Raw genomic sequence first — 26,112 nt, 5'->3', positions numbered from 1 at the left:
AGCCAAGACAACTGTGTGTTGTTTCTTTGTGACATGAGCCAGACCACTAACTCTGAGCCAGCCATCTTCATTTGTCGATTAAGGTTTCTTGCTAATTGAATCACTCTAAAAATGTAAATCCTGGGGTTTAACTATTTCTTTGTGTGTGCTGCTGTATACTACTTGCTTGGCTATAGGTATGGTGCCCATGTCAGAGGTGGGACAGAGAGGGCGAACAAACGGAATTAGCATGATTAATGGACAGGGCAGCAAGCACTGGTCCATTAAAGCTGATCGACTTGTCATCCAAATGTATCTGTGTTTATATGGTTTACTGATGGAAAGACACTTTCTTTGTTTCTCTAACACTGAAATTTAGCGTTTATTTAACAGACAGTTCACGTTGAAGCTGTTTTAAAATATATATGAATGCGCAGAGTTGCAACGTTGCCTGGCAACTGTAAAAAGCCAATAGTTATGCAAATTAACTACAAAAAACACGAAACATTGTTTATTCTGATTATTAACAGAAATAAATAATTCAAAAAAAGTAAAAATATAAATAAATGCACTACCATTTTTGAAAGAAGTCTCTTATGCTCACCAAAGTTGCTTTTAATTAAAAAAATAAGTAAATAAAATGTTATATACTTTAAAATGTAATTTATTTATTCCTGTGATGGCAAAGCTGAATTTTCAGTTGAAAGTGAAAGAAAAAGCAAAAAATTCTCAAGAAAAAAAGACTTCTTAACTGAGAGGAGATGTAGTGACTGGATACCTTCACCTGACCACTGCCATTCAGCTGCAGAGGAAGAGAGGGCAATAGTCAGCCACTGTGGGGAGGGACACCTCACTGCCTCTACACAGCTAACATCACAATACATGCATCTACTGTCTCTGTGTTTGTCTTACTCTCTCTTTAGCTCTGTTTTTTTTCCTTCGATGCTAAAATTCTTTGAGATCTCTGCATATTAAGGACTATGATTGACATCATGGAAGATTTTAACAGTTCTTTAAGATGTTAATCATTTTTGGTGAACTAATGCAGTGTTCCATTCAGTTTAGAAATTGGAATTTCCAACTTCCTACTTGGAAAAGTGTAATAGAATGCCACATAAAGATTTCAGCTTTTCAAAACTGACACTGATAAGTTAATTGTAAACATTCATTTCTATTACCTTTATGTTATAAATGGCAGACGCTTATATCCTAAGCGACTTACATTGCATTCAACGTATACAAGGTATTCATCAGTTCATGCATTCCTTGGGAATCAAATCAATGACCTTGGCGTTGCTAGCACCATACCTTATTGTTTGAAGGAATGATTTCAAAATTACAAATAATACCTGTTAAGCTAATGTTTATAGAAACAGTTGGGTTAAAAATAGTACAGAACAATCTCTGTTTATATTTGCATACCTGCAAAACAAATGCTACTGCAGCATTGCCATTTTGCATCATTTTCCATGCATAAGACAAAATCTAATAGGACAACCTGTACAAGATCTAGTGGGAATATCTCGCGACTGACATTGAATGGAACACAGTATTAGAAAATACATTTTATTTGTTGTATTAAAAAACCTCTACACCACATTAGCCTCTCAGCTGCCCCCGCTGGCTCTGAATACTGTTAAATTTCAAGACACGCCTGGTTATGTGATCTCAACACAGAGATCATTTCTTCATTATCATATAACACTTACTTAAAGCTCAATTAAAGGATGATCCACCACTGACAAGATGGGCTTTTAATAAAACTTGACTGTCTATGCAATAGAAAGGTGAAGTTTAAAAAAAATGTTGCTAAATGACTAGAAAAACAGATAAAAGGGCTGTGGCATTGCAAAAAAGGTAGGGAAACTTCAACACCCATAATGCACTGAGCTCAATCCATTTGTCCATGAGCGGAGATAAGTGCAGGTAACATGGAGAAAGAATATACATTGTTCATTTACACTACTGACACTGTAACAGTTTAAAGTTGGTAGAAAGTTGGCAAACTTATTCTTTAATAACACTGTTAAATGTAGTGTTTAGCAAATCTCAAAATGAATATCCATTTTTCATTGTAAACATTGTGATGCCGAAATTCACTTGTAGCATTTAAGAGCTGCTGTAGATTTTTTCAATCAAGCTGTATTTGTCTGAAGTACTTAATTTCTTTAGCCAATAAATTTTTTCAAAAAGTGGAAAAAATGACTTGGTATCTGATGAAACTTTAAAGTCCAGTCTCATATCTCCACCTCCTCCTGCCATCAGCAGTTATGTGGGAGAAACAGAGTAACGTTGTGCACACTGTTCTAGCGAAAGGCCCATTATGCATCGTTCTATTGCTCTACCCTGGCCGCAAATCCATAAAACCCTCCATCATGCTCTCTTTCTCTCTCAGAGGGTTTGGCTCTCAGACGCATTCTCGCGGGATAAAACTGCACATTCACTGCCCTACACAACAATAGCTGGTGAGTGAGTCAGCGGCATTGTGGGTCGGTGCGGCTGTTCTTTGTGACTGCTTGGCTACGGTCAGACTGCAGTAGGGGGAATTTCAACGAGTCTGCAGAATCGGCGGGGCACGGCTGCCACAGGGCAAGATTCATAAATGTGTGTCTCTCTCTCTCTTCCCCCATTTTTGTGCCAACATCAGCAACACCCCTAGACACAGAGATCGCCTCCTTCTTGGCTGTATTTCCTGTTCTCTCACTCTCTCTGCCTGACGTGGAAATGGCACACGACTTTCCTACAGGCACCCCGAGGATAAGTCATTCACACTTCGTGTTAGTACTTTATGTCACTGTCAGAATGAAGCCATCCAGCCAGTGCTAATTCGTGATCCACAGTCAGAACAAGCAGAATGATCCCAGAGCTGCTCACCCCGTTTAGTCAGTGATGTTACTCAGATGACATCCTGGGTCATTATGGATCATTAAGTCATTATGAGAAGAAACAACACTCAAATAAAGTGTCTGAGCTATTTCAAATGTATGACACTATAGCTGTACTGCAAAATACACCTTAAAAAAATTCAACTTGAACCTCAACTTAAAAAACTTCATTTGCTGCCTTAATTTTTTTTTAAGTATAATCAATTTTGATTAAATTTTTGAATTAAGTTATTTCAACTTAAATTACATTACATTAAACTGACTTAAAAAATGTTATCTTAAGTAAATTGTGTAAAAAGGGAGAGAAATTGGTTAAATTGATTTGATGAGTTGAAGTAATGGAAAAACATATGTTGCCATAACTTATTGATTGTATTAAGGGATTCTCTGGTATTTAAAAAAAATTATAAAGATTCTACCTGATAAGTCAATATTTATTTTCATGTACCAATAACTGGACAAAAATCAATAAACAGCCCCTATTAAAATTCTATACTGTTTGTCTAAATAAATTAAAAATGAAACACTAAAAACTAAAATAAATCATTTTAAATGCCACAAGAGAATTTAGGCATATTTATATTTTTGCATTTGGCAAGGTATACATTTTATCAGTTAATTTTATGTGACACTGCATTCAAGATAAACATGTTTTTAAGACTAACTTTAAGAAACAAGCATGCTCAATTAAATATCACTAAAAATTCAAATATGTTTAAGCTCTGATTTTTAATGGGTGCTTCCTAAACTCCACCCACATGGTTGCCACGCCCCTGATAAGTTATATACCCAGCCAAATAGATTTTCATCTGCTCAGGGCAACACAGGCACTGAGAAACTCTTGTCTGTGAGTATTTGTGAAGGAAATAGAGCTGATGGACGCTTGTGTTTAGACTGCAGGTCGCTTTAACAGAAAGGGTGAAATCTGACCGTGTCGAGACTGCTTGCTTCTACAAGACCGTGGTCAGCTCTTCTTGGCTAAGATTAGATCAGAGTGATCTAAGGGCACATTATGGCATATTTATCTGTCTCTCTCTCTTACTTGCACACACACAAATATATACTGCAGATACAGGAAGCATGCAGTCGACTTCCTAATTCATCCCTTCTGGTATAATTTAAAGGGGTCATAACATGGATTTATTATTATTTAATTGTCTCCCTGAGGTCCACTGATGTTTTTTTCTGCCAAAAACAGTCATAATTTTGCTGTTTTACATTTACTTTCTTTCTGGCCAGAAGAATTAAATGATCCTTTTTTGCTCTCATTTTAAAGGGATAGTTGATATTAGTCAAAAAGAAAATTCTGTAATTATTTACTCCCCCCTCATGTCGTTCCAAACCTGTATGACTTTTTTTTGTCTGATTAACACAAAAGAGGATATTTCATGAAAAATATGAAAAATGAAAAACCAAACAGTTTTGGTTATCATTGACTTCCATTCAAATATATATATATATATATATGTGTGTGTGTGTGTGTGTGTGTGTGTGTGTGTATACATATAAGCTGAGTAAATGATGACAGAATTTTTATTATTGGGTGAACTGTCCCTTTAAGAAATGCTCCCGTTGCATGTGAAATAAGCAAACAGCGCTTTTCTTCAAACAAAGTCAGCAGATTCGGATTTGCTGTTTTACCCCATGCAGTTTTTAACTGTCATGGAAAATATAAAGACCCCTTTATATACAAATTCAACTCATTTTTAATTTGGCATACTAACAAATCCAGTGTTGAATATGAATAAACACGGCAGGCTCAGAGCTGTGCTTGGCTCACGTATGGGACCACATGGGGTCCTACCAGAACTATGGCTGCTGGTTGGTTTAGCTGAACAATTGAGGCTGATGTTTGGGTAATTTTGGATACGTTTTCACGTACCCTTATCTGTGATTGTTGGAGTGTGAATGAAAGCTGATGTGTCAGCATGCTCAATGGGATGATCTTACCGGGCTGGGCTGTTGATTGGACGGGTCACAGGCCAGAGAGACAAGATCCTTGAGCGGGTCTTGAGAGCTGAGGTGCGGGGGGTACCGGATGGCTGTGTGTGGGAAGTAGGTGGAGGCAGTCTGGGGGAGAATGGGAGCGCCAGGGAAGTGCAGAGACGAGGAGGGATGCGGACCCCGAGAGATACCTGAAAGACACAATTATATTCTGCCTTATTCACTGGAATTATTCACTGACAGCCAATATGGTGCTTTTACTTATTTTTAGTACTTTCCAGCCCCTGGCCATTGCATGAAAAAGAGCAGCATGAACTTTCATTAAAATATCTCCTTTTATGTTCAACAGAAGAAAGAAAGTCATATAGTTTTGAAATGACATGAGGGTGAGTAAACGATGACAGAATTGTAATTTTTCTGTGACTTATTCCTTTCAGCTTCAATACCTGTGGATTTTAGCTTTAAAACAAACTATATTTGGTTTTGTATTTGAAATAACCCCATCGAAGTACACTACTGTTCAAATGTTTGTGGTCAGTAAGATTTGTTTTTTAAATAAATTAATCCTTTTATTCAGCAAGGATGCATTCAATTGAACAAAAGTGACAGTAAACAGTAAAGTGACAGTTTTGAAACATTTATAATGTTACAAAATATTTCTATTTCAAATAAATGCTTCTTTTGAGTTTTTTAATTTATCAAAAAACTGAAATAATAATATTAATATTGTTACGTTAATATTTTCAACATTGAACCAAATCAGCATATTAGAATGATTTCTGAAGGATCATGTGACACTGAAGCCTGAAATAATGGCTGCTAAAGATTTTGCTTTGCCATAACAGAACTAAATTATATTTTAAAATGTATTACAATAGAAGACATTACTTTTAAATGTTATGAAATATTATGTAATTTTTTTTCAAAAACATCAAAAAAATCTTACCAACCCCAAACAACTGAACGCTAGTGTACCTGTATATAAACAAACACAATAACACATTTTAGTGACACATTTGATAAAGCTGCATACTGTATAACCAATGTCTTAATTAAAGAGCTCTTTGTTGAGTTGTCACGTCCCTGTCAGATTTAACCATCATAATTCTCTACAGAACACTTTGTATGCTGTAACACATTTGGCAAAGCCCAGCAGAGGTAATATCAGCTTGATGTTTCAGTGCAGGCAGCATATGGCTGACACGCTCCACCAATTCATCTGAACAGCCAGGCTAATTGTTAGAGCATAACTCAGCCAGCTGTGAGGCTCTGGAGACGACAGATCACAGTACAACTATAAGAAACGACCTGACAGTACTCTCGTCTCAGCCCATTGAAATTGTGAATGATTTCTCTGTGCATATTTAATGTTTCACCAGCCCCTTTCTTACAATCACCTGCATTCAGATCTGCCTCCATCCAATCAACAGCCGATGGATAGAACCAAGTCCCTACCCTGGAATTTTTGTTTTTCAATAATCTGAATATGTGTCACAATACGGAAGAAAAAAATCTGTTGCTACTTACTTTAATGCACGTTCCTGGTCTTATTAAGAATAATGTTCATGTTCATAGAATTCATGTTATTCCCAAGGAAATAATGGTTTGGCTTTATAATCTTTCATCAAAATGTAATAACTAAAGCCCTGAAAAAACATTCTTTTGTGGCTCTATTCTGGTATGTTACCCTGACTTTTCACAATCTAAACAATTCCCGATAGCTAAATTAAATTCTTGTACACTTCACATGTAAGGTATCAAAATATGTTGCAAATCATATCTTTTTTTAACAGGGCCTTATATAAGTAGGCTTTACATGATATGATGATATTAGCAGAGACAGTTTGGATAACCAAACACAACAGTGGAAACTGTACAGTATATTTGTTCCTCCCAGCTAGCCATTTGCGGTGTTTGTGTGTGCAGGCCTGTGATGACAGAACAGACAGACATATGCACGTGTGTGTTGTCCCCTCACCGCTGTGCACTGCAATGACAGGTCTGTGGTGCTGTGTGAAGCCGAGACGTGGAGAGCTCTCCTGAGGAGATGGACTATCCATCTCTGTCTTCTTAACTGTAGGGGAGATTCCTGTGTGAAAAAGAGAGAAAAGTAGAGAGAGATGGAGGAGGGGGAGGAGAGCACGCGCTTGGCTTATACTGAATACTGCAAATTCAGCTCCATTGTTCTATACAAGGACAAACTTTTCTGAGTCTAAAGGAAAGCTTAGTCAGCTAATTAATGACCACTGCGTGCGGTCACTCTCGATGCTTGTCAGGTCACAGCAGATGCTTCTAGTTACCACAACTGACCACAAGGTGGCGCAGTGTAACGAGAGTTTTGACAGTGCTGCAGTGCAATGCAGAAAGTGCACTCTCTCCTTGCGGCCAGACCAGTGGGATTATGGGAAAATATGTCTGTAGCTAATGATCTGCACCGATTATTTAAAAGCAAAGATACAGTCTCCATGTGGATGTCAGAGTGATCTATTTAGGACCTTCCCGATATGGAAGTTTTTCCTAATAAGTGAAACAGGTTTGGAATGACATGCGACAGTAAATGACAGGATTTCCATTTTTGAGTGAAATATACCTTGAGGGACACAAATCATTGAAGGAAACAGTTCTGCTCCCAAACTCCACATTTTAACCTTCAGATCTTAATCCATATGTGCACGAGACCAGAGCAATCAGCTGGGGGATTGTTAAAGAGAAACTCATTAGGAACGTCTAGACAGGAAGTTAGGTGGGCCACCGCAGGGGATCCGGCTGTGCGTACAGTGATGGGATTTGCTCTGGAGGCTGATATGAGACCAGTGCTGTTACTTCATACACAGTGATGGATTTCAGATTCCTGCTGGTTATAGATCAGTGGGGAGGGGTGAAGCAGGTCTCCTGAGATCTTAAGCAACAGTTTTGCCTAGAGGGTTAATGGATATTCACAAGGGTGTGACAAAAGTCGGATGTTATGCAAGGTCTGAAACGGCAACTCACAATAAACTCTGAAGGTTTTAGGCTGATCTGGTGCTACAAACTTGAAATATTTTTCTCATGAATAAATATTAAACTGTATGACTTGATGCATGCAAATGAATTTTACATTTATGTATTTGTTTTTTTAATTTAGGGCATTTTAGCCCTGTTTCAAAACGAGCTGCCATGCCACCTACTTCCCACACAACACAGAATCCTAACTGTCATAGAACCTTATTTTTATTAGCATGATGCTAAGCTAATACATTTAACTGTTTTAATATGTATCTTTCAACATAGAATCACATGTATGTTATGTATTTTATATATACACTAACATTTGACTAACAGACTGAAGACTGAAGTAATGGCTGTTGAAAATTCAGCTTTACCTTCACAGGAATAAATTACATTTTAAAAGATGTCTAAATAGAAAACAGTCATTTTAAATGGTATTAATATTTCACAATATTACTGCTTTTACAGTATTTTTGATCATATAATTGCAGACTTACAAAGCATGAGAGACTTCTTTTTTAAACATTACAAAATCTTACTGACCCAAACTTTTGAACAGTTATGTAATTATAATCATGTATCACACATGATTATATTAAACTAATTACACAACCATTCAAAAATTTGGGGTCAGTAAGATTTTGTATTGTTTAAAAAAAAAAAAAAGTTTTTCCTCAGCTTGTCACAATGCATTATGGGATTACATTCTCCACAAAACATACAAGCCTTAAAATCTGGCCAGAAACACGAGGCAAAATTATTCAGATGAATAGCCTTCTTGTCGAGAGCCTACAGTATGTTACCTTAAAATGCTCTCTTTATAGAAAGCTTACTAGATTTTGGTCCAGAGCCTTCCAATGAACTCTAATTTTACATATTATTAAAAGCACACTATGCAAGATAATACAACATATTTCAGTACAAACAACAAACTAACATCAACATTGCATTTACATCTACGAACCACACTTATCCTTTTATGCTCCCACAAACGGAACTTTCCCTACATAGATTGCTCATTGAAACTTCCCCTTATACATGAGAGGTGGATTACAGTATGGTTTCTATATCTACTGCTTGCCCTACTTTATGTGAAATTAGTAGAGCTGCTTCAGCATAAAAATAGCTGTCTAAAATGGTTTTATAAGATTTAGAAGGGTTTTTACGGTGGGTTGATGGCTGTCAAAACCTCTCAGCTATTCATAGCATCAAAGGCAGTGATCCTTTATACCTATTTCATTCATTAGTTATGCTTTAGCATCAAAAGTGATTATGATATACACTGTAACACTTGAGCTATATTCCCAGTGTATTTCTGCCATATAACTACATAAATCGCAACGCCTCCAAAACAGAACCACAAATTTGCATTATGAGCATAGCAGGAAACCTGCCAACCCAGTTATTCTAGTTGAAAGTTCATGAAGATCCCAAGGAATCAAAAGTATAATGGATGAATTATTAAAATGGTAAAAATCCTATTTACAGAGGAGCAGACAACTGAAGGGTCAAAGGTCAAACGCTTCACTACAACCACACAGTAGGTCTCTCTCAGTATGAGGATACAGCAAGCTCCAAGGTACGGTACAGTACAGAGTGCAGTGCTGCTTTCTGCAGACTTTCACAAAAACGAGAGTTCATGAATTAATTAGGATTTGGCACTACGTTAAGGAAATTCAAATCCGAGTCCAGTCTAAGCTTGTGATTTTAGATTTCCTCTACTGCAGTTGAAAACCTGATATGTTTGTCATTCATCTGAATGTGCTTCAAAAATAAGGCCCACAACTATGCTTATGGAGATGAAAATCTCCATGCACAATAGGCATCCACTAGTTGACAAATCGATTAGTTCTACCTCTATTCTTTGCTTTGTATCTGTGTCAACTAGATCATGTCAATTCAGTTCCACCTGTACACTACATAGTGACAGCAGGAAGAAGAAGATTCTTCTAAAATGACACGCATTTCTGCATCATTATGTTTGTATGGTAAAAAATCCAAATATTTTAGAATATTTTATAATTGAAATAAACCACACCATGGACCAGTGTTGATATTGTCAACAAAAACTAAAACTAAAACTATTAAAACAAGAAAAACGATTAAAAAGCTTTGATCTATTATCTATAAAACTATTAAAAGTTAAAGAGGAAATAAAATAATATAAATATTAGATGAAAAACAAACTTTAAAAACATATTTAAACTTATTTTATAAATATAAAAAATAAATTAAAGTTCTAAAATTCCTAAAACTGAAAAGAAAAATGTAAGCTAAATTAAGATACTTAAAACAACAAAAACTAATACAAATTAAAACGCATGACAAAATTAAAAAGTACATTTTTTAAATGTAAAATTTAAAAAATTTACTTTGTGGTAATCTAAATTTACAGGTTTTAATAGATATTACAGTATGTTAAAAATAAAATTGTAAAAAATGTAACATCATCATAAAAATGTAATATTATTAAATATCTTCAAACCAACCTTACTTCATTAAGTTACACAGTAATTACAAAGTAATTTTAAGGGTTACCTCACTTTTTACAGTGTAGTTTGACTAGATTACTACAGTAGTGAAAAAATGAGTAGCTATTCAAGCCCTCATGCACAAAATAAACTTTATTATGGGTGTTGTGGTGTAGAGGTCAAGGATCGAGGGAACTGATACAATCAATACAGTATAAGCCACCATTGTGCCTTATCCCAGGTTGCTACAGAGGGATCGTCCCTATAATAAGTTCATGGCCCAGTTCTAAAGTTATTGCCCAATAAATTCATGGAATACAGAAAACCTTTGATAAAATTTGCAACTCTGTATTTCTGTTAAAATGTTGTCTTGTAAGATCAAACACAAGGCTCACCTCCTTCCATCTCCTCTTGCCAGTTGCGTGAACTGCTGGCAGGGGAGTTGGGAGAGGTGTAGTACTCGCCCCCTGGGCTGGTGTCTATATCGTCCTCCATGGATCCTGACTTGTGTCTCTTACTTCTGTGTGAGTAAAAAAGGAGAAAGAGAAGAAAAAAAAATATGAATGAAGGAGAAAAGCATTGCTTTTATTCAAACACAGACAAAAAAAAATGCTCTCCCAAACTGTCTGGACGTGCCTTATGGATGTTCCTTTGGACCTGCTTTTCCCAGACACACAGCTACGACGAGCAGTTTGCCAACATTCACCTTTTATTTTAGCTTTGCAGTGCGTTTAATGGAAAATAAGCACATTAATCAGGACTGAGGCTTTGGCTAACCACAAAAGCAGATAAATCAAATAAACTGCCCTCAGCAGACCTGAGTGAGGGGCCGTGTTCTTTCACACTCACTCATCTTTCCCAGGTGCATGTAAGGATGTAGTTTTGTGATGTTTTTATTCAGCTTTGTGTATCGCCTGGGGTGGTTTTTGCTGTGACGCACACATGACAAATTTTATTGTCAACCGAGGTGTACCGGTGTCTTGAGCTCAAAATGCCTCGGGCTCCCTCTGTCTAATTCAGCCAATATAGAAACAGTTAACAGCCAACATTTATCATGGCGAGATGCTGACAGGTACATTTAAAACTCTCAAAGCCTTGTCTAACCGACCTGAAATCTCACATGCTCCACAGTTTCAGCCTGGTTCGGATAAATAGGCCAAACATATTTTGGTTTGAACCAGTCAGCAACTGCTGCAGGCTGTTGCATTCATGGCAACAAAAAGGACCACCAAACTCAAAAACAACAGCTGGTGTACAAACATCTACAATATAGCCATTGTTGCTTCTGGTCTTGAGGTAATTGGGTTGGATGCCACCACAGCTTTTGTTGGAGCAGAAATAAAAGTTAAATCAGTTAACTCTCTGATACATTAATTATGAAATAAAATATGCCAAAACGTACTTAACTAAAAGTAAAATAATTTCTAATCTTTTTTATGTATATATATATATATATAGTAATACATTTAAATCTCTTTGTGAAAGTTGCCTTTGAGTTTATATTGTGGACAGATATATTTTCAGTTACAGAAAAAAACTACATTAAATACATAAATACCTGAATAAAAGTGTTCTATATCTATCTTATAAATAGAAAAAAACAGTTCCTTATGAAAAGGACAAAACAAAGGGTAAAAAGTCATTACTTATGGACATCACCAGAACAATTTGACAACAACTGTGGGCAATATGGTAAAATCTGGTTTACTCCTTAATTAATATCAGATTGTACCACTGGACTGAATCAGAGGATGTTCATGACTTCATCAAAGCTGGACATGGATGTCCATGGAGTCCTTATTTTAATTTGAGACAATTTATCATATTAAACAGATGTGGCTTGATTTCTGTCTTTTTTTTATTCTTTTGAAACCATGTACTGTACATACACATGCACACACACACGCACACGCACACGCACACACACACACACACACACACACACACACACACAGGTTAGATCTCATCACCAGTCAAAAGTAGCTCAAGGACACAGTGCCTTTGACAAAAGGATGTGTGGCTGCTGCAGGCAGATGTATGGTGGAGATGTGTGTACTGACCCACTAGAGGAGGTGCTGGGAAGGGTTCTCCTCATTCCCACCCCTGAAGGGTTCAGATCATAAGCAAGATGACCCTGCAGCTCTCCGAGAGAGAAGTTTGGCCCCGTGCCCATCACCACCGGTGCTGCACACACACACACACATACAGAGGTTATGATAAGCATATAACAGTTAAAGCTTAAAAAACATTTGATGTAGAACTATTTTATGTATTTATTTATATATTATGTATCTGTAAAAACAATCAAACAAACATGCACTAGCATTCAAAAGTTTGGAGTCAATAATATATTTTATGTTTTTGAAAATGTCTTATGCTCACCAAGGGTGCATTTGTTTGATCAAAAATACAGTACAGCAATATTCTGAAATATGATTAAAATTTAAAATAAATGTTTTCTATTTTAATATATTTAAAAATATAATTTATTCCTGTGACGGCAAAGCTGAATTTTCAGAATCATTGCTTCAGTCTTTGGTGTCACATGATCCTTCAAAAATAATTGTAGTCGGCGCCGATAGCATTGTGGGCAGTGCGCTGACATACAGCGCTGTTGCGCTAAAGCCATTCCGAGTTCGAATCCTGACTTGAGGGCCTTTCCCAATCCCACTCCCCAATCGCTCTCACTTCGCTTCCTGTCAGTTCTGATCTGTCCTATCGTAATAAAGGCAAAAATGCCAAAAATAAATCTTAAAAAAAAGGAAATAATTCTAATTAGCTGATTTGGTGCTCAAGAAACATTTCTTATAATTTTTAATGTTGAAAACAGCTGCTTGATATTTTTGTACAACATTTTGTTCAGCATTCTTTGATGAAAAGAAAATTCAAAAGAACAGCATTCTAAATATCTTTGCTGTTGCTTTTGATCAATTTAAGGCATCCTTGCTGAATAAAAGTATGAATTTTTTAAAAATAAAATCTGACCTCAAACCTTTATTCGGTAGTGTGTTTATCGCAACAATGACTAAAAAAGTACTTTGCATTGCCATGTTTTTTTGGATATGGTATTATTATAATGCCATGTTTTTAGAACATGTATCATTGTAATATCGTAATATTCTTTGAAATAGCCTAGTCTGGTAAATGAAAATAGTAATCATTCAGTACCATGGTATATATTAAAGTACCATGGTAGAAAACTTGATGCCTTCACTGTACCAAGGCAATGCCTCATTACTTATTGTATGGGACAGTAAAAACGGTAGTAGCGTACATTCTGATAAATCCCTTAGCACCTTCACATAGAGGAATATTTGGAGTTGAGCCGTGACTTAGTCTCTTTACTCACATGGTTAACATTGGTGATTGTTATCTAGTGTACAGCAAACTATCACAGTAAAGTGATGGCTATCTAGTGTACAGTAAACTGGAGTTTTGCAGTACGACTTGATAAATACTTGCATCATGTGGGTGTAATCTCACACATTCATGTTTAAGCCCACGCGAGGCTCATGAATCTGTGCCACTGCTTGTCTGCTCTTACCTGAGCTGACCTCTTTCCTAATATCATTCCATTACTCTCTGTGTGTGTGTTGGAATGCACAGTAATTGCTCGAGCTTAATGGACAGGCTGTATTGTGTGTGTTCAGTTATGTCTGAATGTGTTGTATGTAAATACAAAGCTGGAACAATGGGCTTGTTGTTCCAGCATGACTGACCTACAGTATATGTGAACGCTTACATCAAATATTGTGTAGAAGTAAAAAAAAACACAAAAAAAACTTGGTTTGAGCATGTTGGATAATGCTGATAAAACTGCATAATGCACATTAAGACATTTAATTCGTCTCCATTCGCAATCTATCAGTTTGTTTGTAACTTGTAAAACACTGTGATTGCACACAGGTGTGAGGAGTGATACACAGCGGTCTCGCTTATTTGACTCACTTATAAGCCAACTGGGAAGAAGAAAATAATTTCAGCTAAACACAATCAATTACGTTGGACAGACTGGTGGGATTCCTTCCCTTCTAATGAGGAGCTGTCACAGCTGACATAAAACGGCTGTGAAATTGACGCTTGCGTCTGCTATGTGGGAGGTGGGAAGGGACAGATGAGATAGGAAGACAAGAAAATGATTCACTAAAACGCATCAGACTCGCAGAGATACTTTTAAAGGGACAGTTCACACAAAAATGAAAATTTTGTCTTTATTTACTCACCCTCATGGCATTCTAAAAAAATTCTAAAGCTGTATGACACTAAATTATGATAATTCAACCCAGGTTTTACTTCTGGGTGAACTGTCCTTTTAAGTATATTATACAAAATACAAAAGCATCTCACTTCTTGATACTTGCACCAGTTCTGTTACATTGAAGACGCCCGAAGTTACAAAGCTCTCTTGAAACTCTGGAGCATCTGTTAAACAAAATAAAACATGGAATAAATGATGGAACTTTCCAACACAAGGATATCACTAGCATCTCACGCACAAAGAAATTCAATTTAGTTTTCATTTCTAAGTCACTCTGGATAAAAGCTTCTACTAAATGAATGACTGTCAAAGTTTTACATAAGCAGAGTCTGTTCAGCTAGTACACACAGATTGGAGTGAATTATGGACAACAGGAATTACCTTAATTTGAGGGTTTCTCTATCTTACTGAACACAACTTTTGAACAGTAATGTATAATCACATTACAATAACCACTAATTAATTGGTATATAATATTATATGCACTGTAACACTGACAAACCAATTTTAAACAGTTGTCAATGGACACAGTAAAGTACTTCAGCCACCCCATCAGTCTCATAATAATACCACAGCATTATGAGCAGGACTGAATATGTGAACAAAACCACCATCCTGATCGTTACTATCTAGAGTTTCCCCAAAAACTGAGCTAGACTTTTAACCACACGTGATGCATAATAAAGTGCTGGCCTTTCAGACTATCTCTGTTGAAACACGGCAATGTGGGTACGAGTGTGACACGAACTGGGCAGAGATAGAGAGAGAGATTCAGTGTGTGGGTATGGGTTTGAAGCCATGCATGTAGGTTGACTTGTGTAAACAGGATGTTTGTATAGTGCAGGATAGGACGCTTACAGGACTGCACCGCACTGTACGCTGCAGCACACAGTATATGCAAGTATTCCTGTACATGTGGTTGTGTGAATGTGTGTGTACATGTGCTCTCTTACCCATGGTGGCTGCTCGACTGTCCTCCTGATCTGAACCAATGCCTGTGCGAGGACTACTGCTCTGTTCAGCTTCTGAGAAAGACAAAGAGAGACAGAGAGAGAGACATTAGTCCTCAACTCAGCAGATTCTCTTAACAGATATATAAAGACCTGGAAAGGGGCCTGGAGAATTGAGGTCAATATTCTGATTTTGTACAACAATTTTCACACTATGGTGGATCAAACCTTAAATGTCACATGCATTGATCTTATGTTTTTATGCTTTTATGCAATTGTATAATTATATATAATTTTTATATAATATTGCACATATTCAGGTGAAGTGAAATAATTTTTATCTGAAAGTAACATGATAGGATGCAAAGCCTGTTGACCTCGAGGTAAAAGTTGATATGTTATTTTTGAATGGGAAATAAACTGTAAATCTGAAAATAATAATAATAAAAAAAAATACAACAACACTGCATTATTTGAGTACTAATGTCTTGGAAATAAATACATGTTTATGTTCCTGCTCAAGTATTTTTTTAAATAAAGAAAAATATAAATATATAAAAAAACATATAAACCTAAACATTATAAAAAAAACATTTTTTCCACATAAACAAAACAGACTATAGAAAAAAATGATAAAAAAGCATAAAATAACAATATAAATATAAACATTATACAAAATATAAATATTTTTCTGCCACATAAAAATATATATAAAATATATAAAAATATATGCTAAAATTTAGGGGTATTTTTCCAGGCTACAGAAAATCTTATGGCAAGTGAAAATCTGAATTACTGAACAACTATTCAACTACGCCAGCAAAATATGAATATAAAACATACAAATAATAAGCTTTTGAATGATTACTCTGATTTTATACATGCAGCAGTTTTATAAATGGCAATCATAAGCAAATTGCCGCAGCGTTAGAACTTAAGTCCAAGAGTCTATAAGCGTATGTTCAATGAACAGAAACCTCTGACATGTTGGCGTGTGGTTGATCATGTCAGTGATAGCTTTGGTAATCCAACATAAGAACATGTTTCTGTATAAACAACAGAGAAAGCGAACACTCTGTATGTTTTATATAAATCACTCATAGGTTACTGATACAGCCATGCGCTCTGATACCCTGATGAGCTGCGGCTCAGCCAAATGGCTCATAAGCCTCGTAAATGAGAAACACACCGTATCAAAGTGCTGCAAAACCATTCAAATATTCTCTTTCTTTTCAACTTGTTTGGCAAGGCCGAGCATAATCTCGTTGAGCCCTCTTCACTGGCAGAGCACAGGGATTGTATTGCCAAAGTGTAAACTCATTGAAGCAACACAATAATGACAAAACAACCTAATCCAACCATAAAACCTTCCCATTTGTGTGCGTTCCAGCTCTTTGCCACACGGATGTGAGGGAAAACGCAGATAGACACATAAAACGAATTCGAGTCAAGAAGCGGCAGAGGATTTTCTGAATAGGGAATGAAAGAACAGAGGCGTTACCACAAGGACTCTGGCAGGCGTTCAAAGAAAAGCCAGTAAAAAAGCTCAAGCTGGATAAATAAATAAGAGAGCTCCCTATCAGATGGGCCGCACGCCACTGCCAGTTCAAAGCCGAGGAGAGTCCGACCGGCTGCACACGTCTGAATGCAATGCTTCATTACGACTCTCACACTCTTTGTGGCCTGCAGGACTCAGAGGCCAACCGCAAACTACTGCTCAAGACACATGAAAACACACAAGCAGCGGCAATATCTATTTTTTATAACTAATTCAATAAAGAATTTGAGTTTGCGACCTGTTTTTCTTCCATATATTGGATAATATATTATTGGACATTTTCCAATTATAACAGGATATTCAGCTAAACAAAATGTAAGGTAGGTTTTAGGGTTGTGCCGATAGACGATAGTATCGTGTATCGACAATAGTCAGAGATATCGCCTGTGGCTGATGCCTTTGACAATATCAAGACGATTATTATTATTATCAGGCTAGTAGTATTATCTAATTAATATCAGAGCTTATTTGTTCCACCATATTTCTTTTTACAATTTTTTTTTTTTTACACACGATTCCGTTGAGTTTATGAATGCAATGGCTAATCAGAGGCATTCAGATGAGTCATTGCTGAAACAGCAGAGATTTGTTGTTGAGTTTTAAGTTTTGTTGTTTTTTGTTGCACGCTTGCTGACTGAATTCTGCTCTCTTGCGAATTCTCTCATCAAAAACAACAAAGTGCAGATGTGCGTGCAAAGTAAGTATAAGAGATTTATTCATCATACAGTGTAGACAGCTTCACTGACTATAAAGGGAGTGAGGATGTTGTTTTATAATGTAAATGTTCTTTGCTCGTTTTCTGTAGTTGCTGTTTGAACTGAGGAATGTCATGACATCCACATGCTACTTGACTAAAAAGATATAATTTGTAGTTAATAGATTACACTAACATTAGGCTGCTTTTAGCCTTACCCTGGAGTTGGTTCACTCTCCGGCTTTAAAACTAAATAAGTAAATAATTAAATAAATTAGCATGATAATATCCTGCACTGGCGTTCTCATAGGCTGATGATAGGATGATATGACTATGGGGCATATCGCCCAACACGAGTAGGTTTGGATCATAAAAAGTGGAGTTGTGAAGTAAAGTGAAAGCGGTTTTGCTAAACTGGTTAACATCACCCAACAGCCTGAATGGCCTAAGTGATGTAACCAGAAAGTCTTTTTTACCTTTGGAATAAAAGCTACCGCTGAATAAATCACAGCAAGACCAGGAATGTGCATTAGAAAAAAAATATGGTCAATTTGGATTTTATGTTGACTTTAACATCACAACTAGTCTTCAATCCGCCCACTTGGATAATGATGCCAGCATAATTTTCCCCTGCACACAAAATATGAAATGTTTTCTTAAAATATATGCTCAAAGTGCAGCCTAATTATGTTGTTGTAAGTAAAATACACATGGTCTGGGGGGAAAAAAATTATTATAAACCCTATAAATCTTCAAAAGTTCAATGACATTCCAAAAGAAACGGTTGGACCCGGGCCATAATACTCAATGTTTTGATTATGAAAAATTGGAGAGGCCTTAAACAGTAGGAGACAGATGGATGCTGAGAGGTCTGAAGTCTATTCCAGAGAAGACGAGCAATGCTTAAAAGTGCGGCAAATAAAAAATAAAAAATAACCCAACACAAAGCATAAGCAAACATGTCTGTCATCGTTGCGATTCTTCGCAGGCCAGGATGATTAGTGCTGCCAGCTACACAGAGGGACACGCTCCAGTTCTCTCTCCCTCTGCTTTTCTCCTCCATGACCGTCTTCAGAGTCCTGTATGCTCCTGCCAAAAGCTGCGGCAGTTTCTAGGCAGGTAGCCCTCAGACCAACCTCCAAGAGAATCGGAGGGAAGGAAAAATAAAAGTGTCAGTTTTGAGGGAGATATTGGCACAGAGCACCTCTGACACATCTCAGTGTCCAAAAGGACCCGTGAAGCTGAAGACACCAAAACATAAAATGTAAATAAGAGGGGAATCGCTTCAACCGAGAGCTCCACATTTAGTTTCCGACATAAGTCCAAGAAGAAAAAGTAGAAAGGCAGATGGAAAATATAATGCAATCCTATGTGCTTGAACGACGGCCATTTTCTTTGCGGTGCATGGAGTAGTGTTTGCCATTTTGTAAGGCGATTTCTCAAAAAGTGACAGTAATGAAAAAACAAAACCTAATCCAATCGTAAAACAATTTTTCACACAGATCTAAGGGAAAACGCAGGTAACATTCACAACGGAAATAAAAGAAGAATGGCAGTAGAAAATATGACACAATAAAATGTGCTCGTACAACGTCCATTTTCTCTCAAGCGCGCCATTTTGTAAAGCGCTCCAACTCTGAAACGCTTTGGTAACTTTCCTTAGTCGGACTACAACCTGTCGTGCGATCTGGACACGTAAGCCTAGTCAATTAGTAACCCGAGAAATGTTCTCTGACCTATCAAGAGGATGACTTCCTTCTTCAACAGAACCATCATTTTTTTGCGTCTAGCTTCTGCTTCGTGTAATATCTTTAGCATGTTGATGATTTAATGGCCCCTCGCTTCAGAACTTTTTGTCCTTGTATGTGTTTTCCATACTAAAACTATCACTGCAATAAAAGCGAGGTTGCTTCCAATGAAAGTTGTTTCTATTTCTTTTCATGCAAGCTACATTTCAAGCCAGGAATCAGCCATTTACGTTTTTTTGTTTTGCTTTTTGGCAGACATTTAATGAGCAGAGAGGAGGTTTGCTGTTGGCAGCCATTTTAGATCGCTCTTTCTGCTTTCTCTCCCTCTCTCTATCTCTCACATTCACTCTATCCCTCCCTCTTTTTCTCAAGCAAGAACAAAGTACAAGTAACCGTACTGAAGAGTGCCAGCTTGCCCATGTGCCAACTCGCTCCGTTCAGGGCAGAAGAGAGAGCGAGAGAGAGACAGACAGAGAGACAGAGAGGCAAATGGCCGCTGCTAAATGGTTGGCAGTGACTCTGAAGATTTAGAAAGTTGGAGTGGGCAGAGAAGGAAAGTCAGAGAGAAAGTTTGAGCTGTGGAAGTGACCTTACGTGAAAGACATTCCTGTGCACTGCCTCAGCCATTAGAGTGACTAACAGCTAAATAACAACATGAGGTATTACGCAGTTAGTCATGGCAGGAAGAGTGAGCAAACTTTCACTCTTGCAGACCCAGCAGAAAATAAACATAGTTTGCAGCTGAGCTCAGAATGTTCCTGCACATAGACACAAAGAACCTCAACACTTCCCAAATGCTCAAAACACGTCATCAGCCAGATAATTAGGGTCATCATGGGGTCTGCAAATTACTTTCACTCTTGCAGACCCAGAAGAAAATAAACATAGTTTGCAGCTGAGCTCAGAATGTTCCTGCACATCGACACAAAGAACCTCAACACTTCCCAAATGCTCAAAACACGTCATCAGCCAGATAATTAGGGTCATCATAGGGTCTGCAAATTGTTGTGTGATCTCACACTAATTTTTGTGGAAAACAATATGCTGTTAACACAGTTTTATATTTTCAAACTTTAAAATGTTTGAAGTAAAATTAAAATGTAATACAAAAAGTAATGAAATGGTGTATACTGTCATTCAAAAGAGATGAATACTTTTGTTTATCAAGGACACATTTATAATGTTACAATGTTCAAAAAAATTCAATACCACATAAATGTTGCTTTGAACATTCTATTCATCAAAGTATAAATAGAATGTATCAATGTATCAAAATATAGAAATGTTTAGAATATTAGAATATTAGAATGATTTCTGAAGGATCATGTAACACTGAAAATTCAGCTTTGCTGCTGAAAATTCAGCTTTGCCATCATAGAATTAAATTACATTTTAAAAATATTAAAACAGAACCCAGCTCTTTTAAATGGAAATAATATTTTACAATATTACTGCATTTTTAATAAAATAAATGCAGCCTTGGTGAGCATATAAGACTTGTCGTGTATAAAATAAGTATAAATATCTGTACATTCATAATTATTTTAATGGCTTGAAATGTAAGCAGCATATCCATTTACATACATTTATTATTTGTAGACATAAAAAGCAACTGCTACATCTCTTGTTGTTGAAGGTTGAAGACCCTAAATAATATGAAATATTTAAAAACAAAAAAGGACAGAAAAACAAACAAAGAATCAGAGAAATATATATACACACTTCAACACTTCTGGCTACTACATCTTTTGATATTTCTACTACAAAATGTTACTATGCCTTCATGTCACATTGTATTGTGCTTTACAGCTGACTGAACTGAGGCAGTTCTCCAAAACTAGGTCTGTCCAAACTCGGTCCTGGTCCTGCAGAGTTTAGCTCCAACCCTAATTAAACACACCTGAACCAGCTAATCAAGCTCTTACTAGGCATAGAAACCTCCAGTCAGGTGTGTTGAGGCAAGTTGGGGCTAAATTCTGCAGGACACTGGCCCTCCAGGACCGAGTTTGGACAGCCCTGTCCTAAACTGTCACCTCTCTCAAGTAGTGTTTTAAAGTTAACTCAGTTGAAATACTCAGTTTATTTCAATGAATCAGTTCGAAGAAAAAGTAAAACTGGCTCCTCTGCAGGTATAATGCTGTCACTTTAAATTGAGATCCTTATTGATTGTCAGTCAGATAAATACTGCACTGATTGCAAAATAAATAAAACCATGTGATAGGTATATATTTACAAAGAAACTGACCCCTTAAATAACTTTAATATTTTTCCTCATTAACATGTACTGCAGTGTGGCTAACTACTTTTTCAAAAGGGCAGCTTGACTGTATTTTTACCACGTTAAATAAACAACAGCGCATCGCAGTGTTTATATGAGTGCTAACGTGTGTCGTGTGTGTGGATTCAGCCTGTAATGTTTCATTTCCAGCAGTATCTAAGCTGATCGAAGGAGACAACCTTTGTCATACAACACCCCAGCGTTCTCCATCCCTGAGAGGAAGAGGTGCTATTTCCCTCAGCGCAGAGCCAATGAGACAGATGGATCGAAGGGCATTCAGTCTGCCGAAATACTGAAACAATTATGAGCTGTTCTTTTACACTGCAACTTTGGAATTGAGTATGAAACATAGAGCCGTTCAGCCACAAGCAGCCTTATGAATCTTGTATAAAGCACACACCATCCCTGAACACTTTCATGGTGGCACTTGCTAAGGCTAGCAAAATACTAAATTTATTGATGAGAGATATACTATAACTTTTCTAAGTGATCAAACGGCAAAAGAAATCCCCTGGATTTATAGGAGGAAATTGAGCCATATACAGGGACGAAAATATCAGAGACCAGTTCAAAGGCTCTTTCAGCTCTGGGCCTATAAAGAAATATTTAGAAGACCAAAGCAATCAACCATAGGACCCCAGCAACCAAACAGCAACATGGTGAAAACACACCTTGGTGTTGGACCACTCAAATTTCCTTAAAACAAACAAAAACATTTTTTGTGTATTTTATCCATTTAAAAAGTAGATAAACAAAATGTAGCCATGCTGCAAATTCTGAGCTCTCAAACTTAAGGAAATCAATGAGCGAACCAATGGCAAAAATGTTGTACTGATTAGAAGTGAGTGCTCAGACCAAATGGGGTTTACCAGGCTTTTGTAAAGCATAACACACCACAACATAACAAAAACACAAAACAGCGCAACAGTGATGCAATGATTTTTAAATTCTGTGCAATGCAGATTAGTTAATCATTATTTTAATGGACAATATTAAAAATCTATAATATTTTGCATAGAAAATAGAAATAACACACACACAAATACAGTAATCAGTTACTCTAAGTGTATTTAGGCATCACAACATTATAAAGTACAGTATAAAAATGGATATTCATTTTGAGATTTGATAAATATTAAACTTTACAGTGTTATTACAGCAGTAATTCACCACTGGCAAGATTGGCTTTTAATAAAACTTGGCTGTATTTGCAGTAGAAACACACAAATCCATGCCTCATGACTAGAGAAAACAGAAAAAAGGGCTTTCACCAAAAAACTTCAACACCCATAATGCACTTTTAATTTGGCCACTATCTGTACTATCTGTAGTTTTAACATGATCTCTGGAGCTGTCAAAAGTCCACCAAATGATGCATAATAGACTTGTGCCGGTATTCAGTAATGCGATATCATGATTATGACCATGCACTATATCGTTATCGTGGGCACTTCAAAATGCCGTATTGCAGCAGATTAAAAAAAAAAAAAAAGGTGCTACATGACTAGACAAAACTAGAGGAAAAAGGCTATGGCAATTACTTTTGCCAAAAAGGAAACTTCAATACCCATAATGCACTGGGCTCAACTGAACTGTTTGTGAACAGAGATACAAAAAGATTTGATGTCATCTAGCAGACTTTTGCTTACAAATAAACAGGGATGTTTTGGTGTAGGTACCAAGGAGAAAGAATACACACTGTTCATTTACATATACTACCGACATTGTAACTCAGCAAAATTCACCTTTAAATCATTTCAAGTGAGCATTAGATGTAAAAATAGAAGAAATCATCATGCACAACTGCACAATATGCAATATAAATAGTTAAAAACACTATATGGAACTGATATATTGTGCATCCCGAAACAGCACAATGCAGCATAATACCACAGTGCAATCGATAGACATCATGGCCTGTTATTCTGATCATATCACTGCCATCGTTTAATCCTGTGTATCATTCTCTGTCGCTCTCTTCAGCACTGCTGATCAGTTTCACAGCTCTGATTTCATTGCTGATCTGTTTTCTGCTGAGGAACAAACACCGTGAATGCAAATCTCTATAAAACTCTCTCTTTCCTGTTCTGTCTGCGTCTCTTTCTGTCTCCGGTGAGTGTGAGAGCTGTCGGGGTAAGAGTTATTGATCCTGACCGTGGCCATCACAGCCAGCCAATAAGTCTTTAACATCTAGAGAAGAACCGAATGAGAATGTCAGACTGAAAAAGAGTGTGTGTGTGTGTGTGTGTGTGAAAGAGAGAGACTGATAGGGAGGGGTCTCTTGAAGCATTTAGCAGTCTGGCGGACCGCACTGGCCCCCGGGCCTGCATGGATATGAATCCACTGGGAAACATTTAATGGGTTATCTTAATATCTTAGGAATATCAATGTTCATCTAAATTCATTACAGACCCTCTAGATGGACGAGCGCCAGGGTAAAACAGAGAAGAAGTGCAATAGGGGGTTTTGTTTTTCAAGACCGCCAGGTGTCAACAAGCAACAGTTTTTGAATCGGGAGCTGAGAGGAAATGTTGGGAAAAACATGCAGCCATGGTGGCTAAATTTTACATTGTACAAATTGTACATTACTTTTATCTAATCAAATTTAATTTTATTTATTTATTTAATTTAGGTTTTACCACTGAGGCACAAGTTGTACCAGATGTTTTCTTTAGAAGCCGCTTTCTATGTCTCTATTGCAGTCAGTGTCTGCCTATCTTTCTTACAATTCAATTTAAATGCTGCAGTTTCTAATCAAGTTATCGGCCAACTGGAGAGAGTAATTCAATTTTATTTACTCGCCAAAGCCCATTTAAACTCATGTTTGGTGCTTGGTGAGTGTCAATTCTGGACCCTGCATGCAGCACCCTGAGAAAGATTGTACAAGAGTGAGAGAGATAAAAAGAAGAGGAGAGAGAGGGAACGTCTACTCTTAAATCTTTCTCTGAAGTTGCTGAGGTAAGGAGAACAGGGTCGATGCTGCAAAGCTGACGTTTAATGAAGGAAGTCTGTGCTTTTATGTGGTTCGACAAACTGGTGTCCTATATAGAGTCAGAGAGAGAGGAAGAGAGACGATGGAAGGATGAGTACAGCATTTATAAAAATAATGTCTCTTAAAAATAGGTAATAATGCCTCTAATAACAGGTAAATGAACTTACCTGTTGGAATTAATGTTAACATAAATGCTAAACTTTTTAAAGTGTGAAACATTTTTAAAGCAATTTTAGTTTGTTGGACATAGACAAAAACAAAGGTGAACATAAATGTATGACCACTGGCACAAATAAAAAAAAAAATAATAATAATAATAATAAACACAATAATTTGAAATTGATATTAAAACCCAGTGTTATAATTATTAATATGAATTATTTTTTATTAATTATGCATTATTGTTATTACTATTATTATTATTATTTATGCCAGTGGTCATGCTTTATGTTCACCTTGTCCAAAAAAACTGTATATACTGTGGTATATGGTAAATATAATGTGCATCATGAATATTTAACACTACTACTACTAAAAATAATAATGATTGTTTATGTATTATTGTGCCAAAAATAAAACTTAAAATAAAAGCAAAGACTAAACATACTGGTGTGTTTCAATAAAAAATCTTATTGGTCAACCTAAAATATAAAATAATAAAAAGAAGAAAAAAAATGCAACAACAGAAACCAGACAGGGGAAAAAATCAATACGTTCTCCATGAGAATGGAAAAATAAGCATTCACAAACAATATTCAGTGAAGACAAACCCTCACAAATATGCAACAGAGGAGGTGGGGATGATGTCCAACAGCTGCAAAATCCAAATGACAGTCTTTAACTTCTCATCTCAACTACTGGGGGGCCTGTGAGGAAGGAGTGGGCGCGGGACGCTCAGAGGGACTCACTAAGGGGAAAATGGTAGGCGGAGGTAATTGGTCCAGCTGACCTTTTCTGCAAGATTGCAGCTTCCTGTGGCAGAGGGGTATTATGCTACTGCCTGAATCTGACAGTAATAAAACACTGCAGCTATTTGCTCAATCTGAACGTATGGACAAATCACTGGCAGCTGGAGGAAGACAGGCAGGGCTATACAAGAGTCACACTGCAGGTGCAGACACACACACACACACACACACACACACACACACTGCATGTGTTACATCCTCACATGATACCTCAGAAGCATATATACCCTGAACCCTCAGTTAAACTAACCTAAATTGTGAAAGACAAGAATTTAAGTCTGTTAATTAAAGGAACCAAAAACAGTTCCTTTTTGTCTATGATCAGAGAACTCCCCCTTTTAGTAACACTCTTAATCCAATTACAAAACTAAAATTAATCAATTAAAAATAAAGAAAACT

The 26,112-nt window shown here is 36.7% G+C and overlaps 1 protein-coding gene across 5 annotated transcripts in view; it reads right to left on the bottom strand.

The window, feature by feature from the left end:
- The window catches only part of nfic (nuclear factor I/C), a 113,886-nt gene that overhangs the window by 10,338 nt on the left and 77,436 nt on the right, over positions 1-26,112 (bottom strand). For 4 of the 5 annotated variants that reach the window (XM_016471595.1, XM_016471585.1, XM_016471568.1 and 1 more), the window contains 6 exons: positions 15,479-15,550; positions 14,615-14,689; positions 12,328-12,451; positions 10,663-10,787; positions 6,787-6,897; positions 4,815-4,999 (listed from right to left, as the gene is read on the bottom strand). In XM_016471595.1, coding sequence (XP_016327081.1) covers positions 4,815-4,999; positions 6,787-6,897; positions 10,663-10,787; positions 12,328-12,451; positions 14,615-14,689; positions 15,479-15,550 — 692 coding nt within the window. The remainder of the gene's footprint in view (positions 1-4,814; positions 5,000-6,786; positions 6,898-10,662; positions 10,788-12,327; positions 12,452-14,614; positions 14,690-15,478; positions 15,551-26,112) is intronic. The other variant, XM_016471601.1, reaches the window with a different exon arrangement.

This window comes from Sinocyclocheilus anshuiensis, unplaced genomic scaffold (assembly GCF_001515605.1).
Source record: "Sinocyclocheilus anshuiensis isolate Anshui unplaced genomic scaffold, SAMN03320099.WGS_v1.1 scaffold1403, whole genome shotgun sequence".
Taxonomy (NCBI): domain Eukaryota; kingdom Metazoa; phylum Chordata; class Actinopteri; order Cypriniformes; family Cyprinidae; genus Sinocyclocheilus; species Sinocyclocheilus anshuiensis.
Note: the sequence above shows the minus strand (reverse complement) of the source record. Positions and strands in the feature narration are given on the sequence as shown.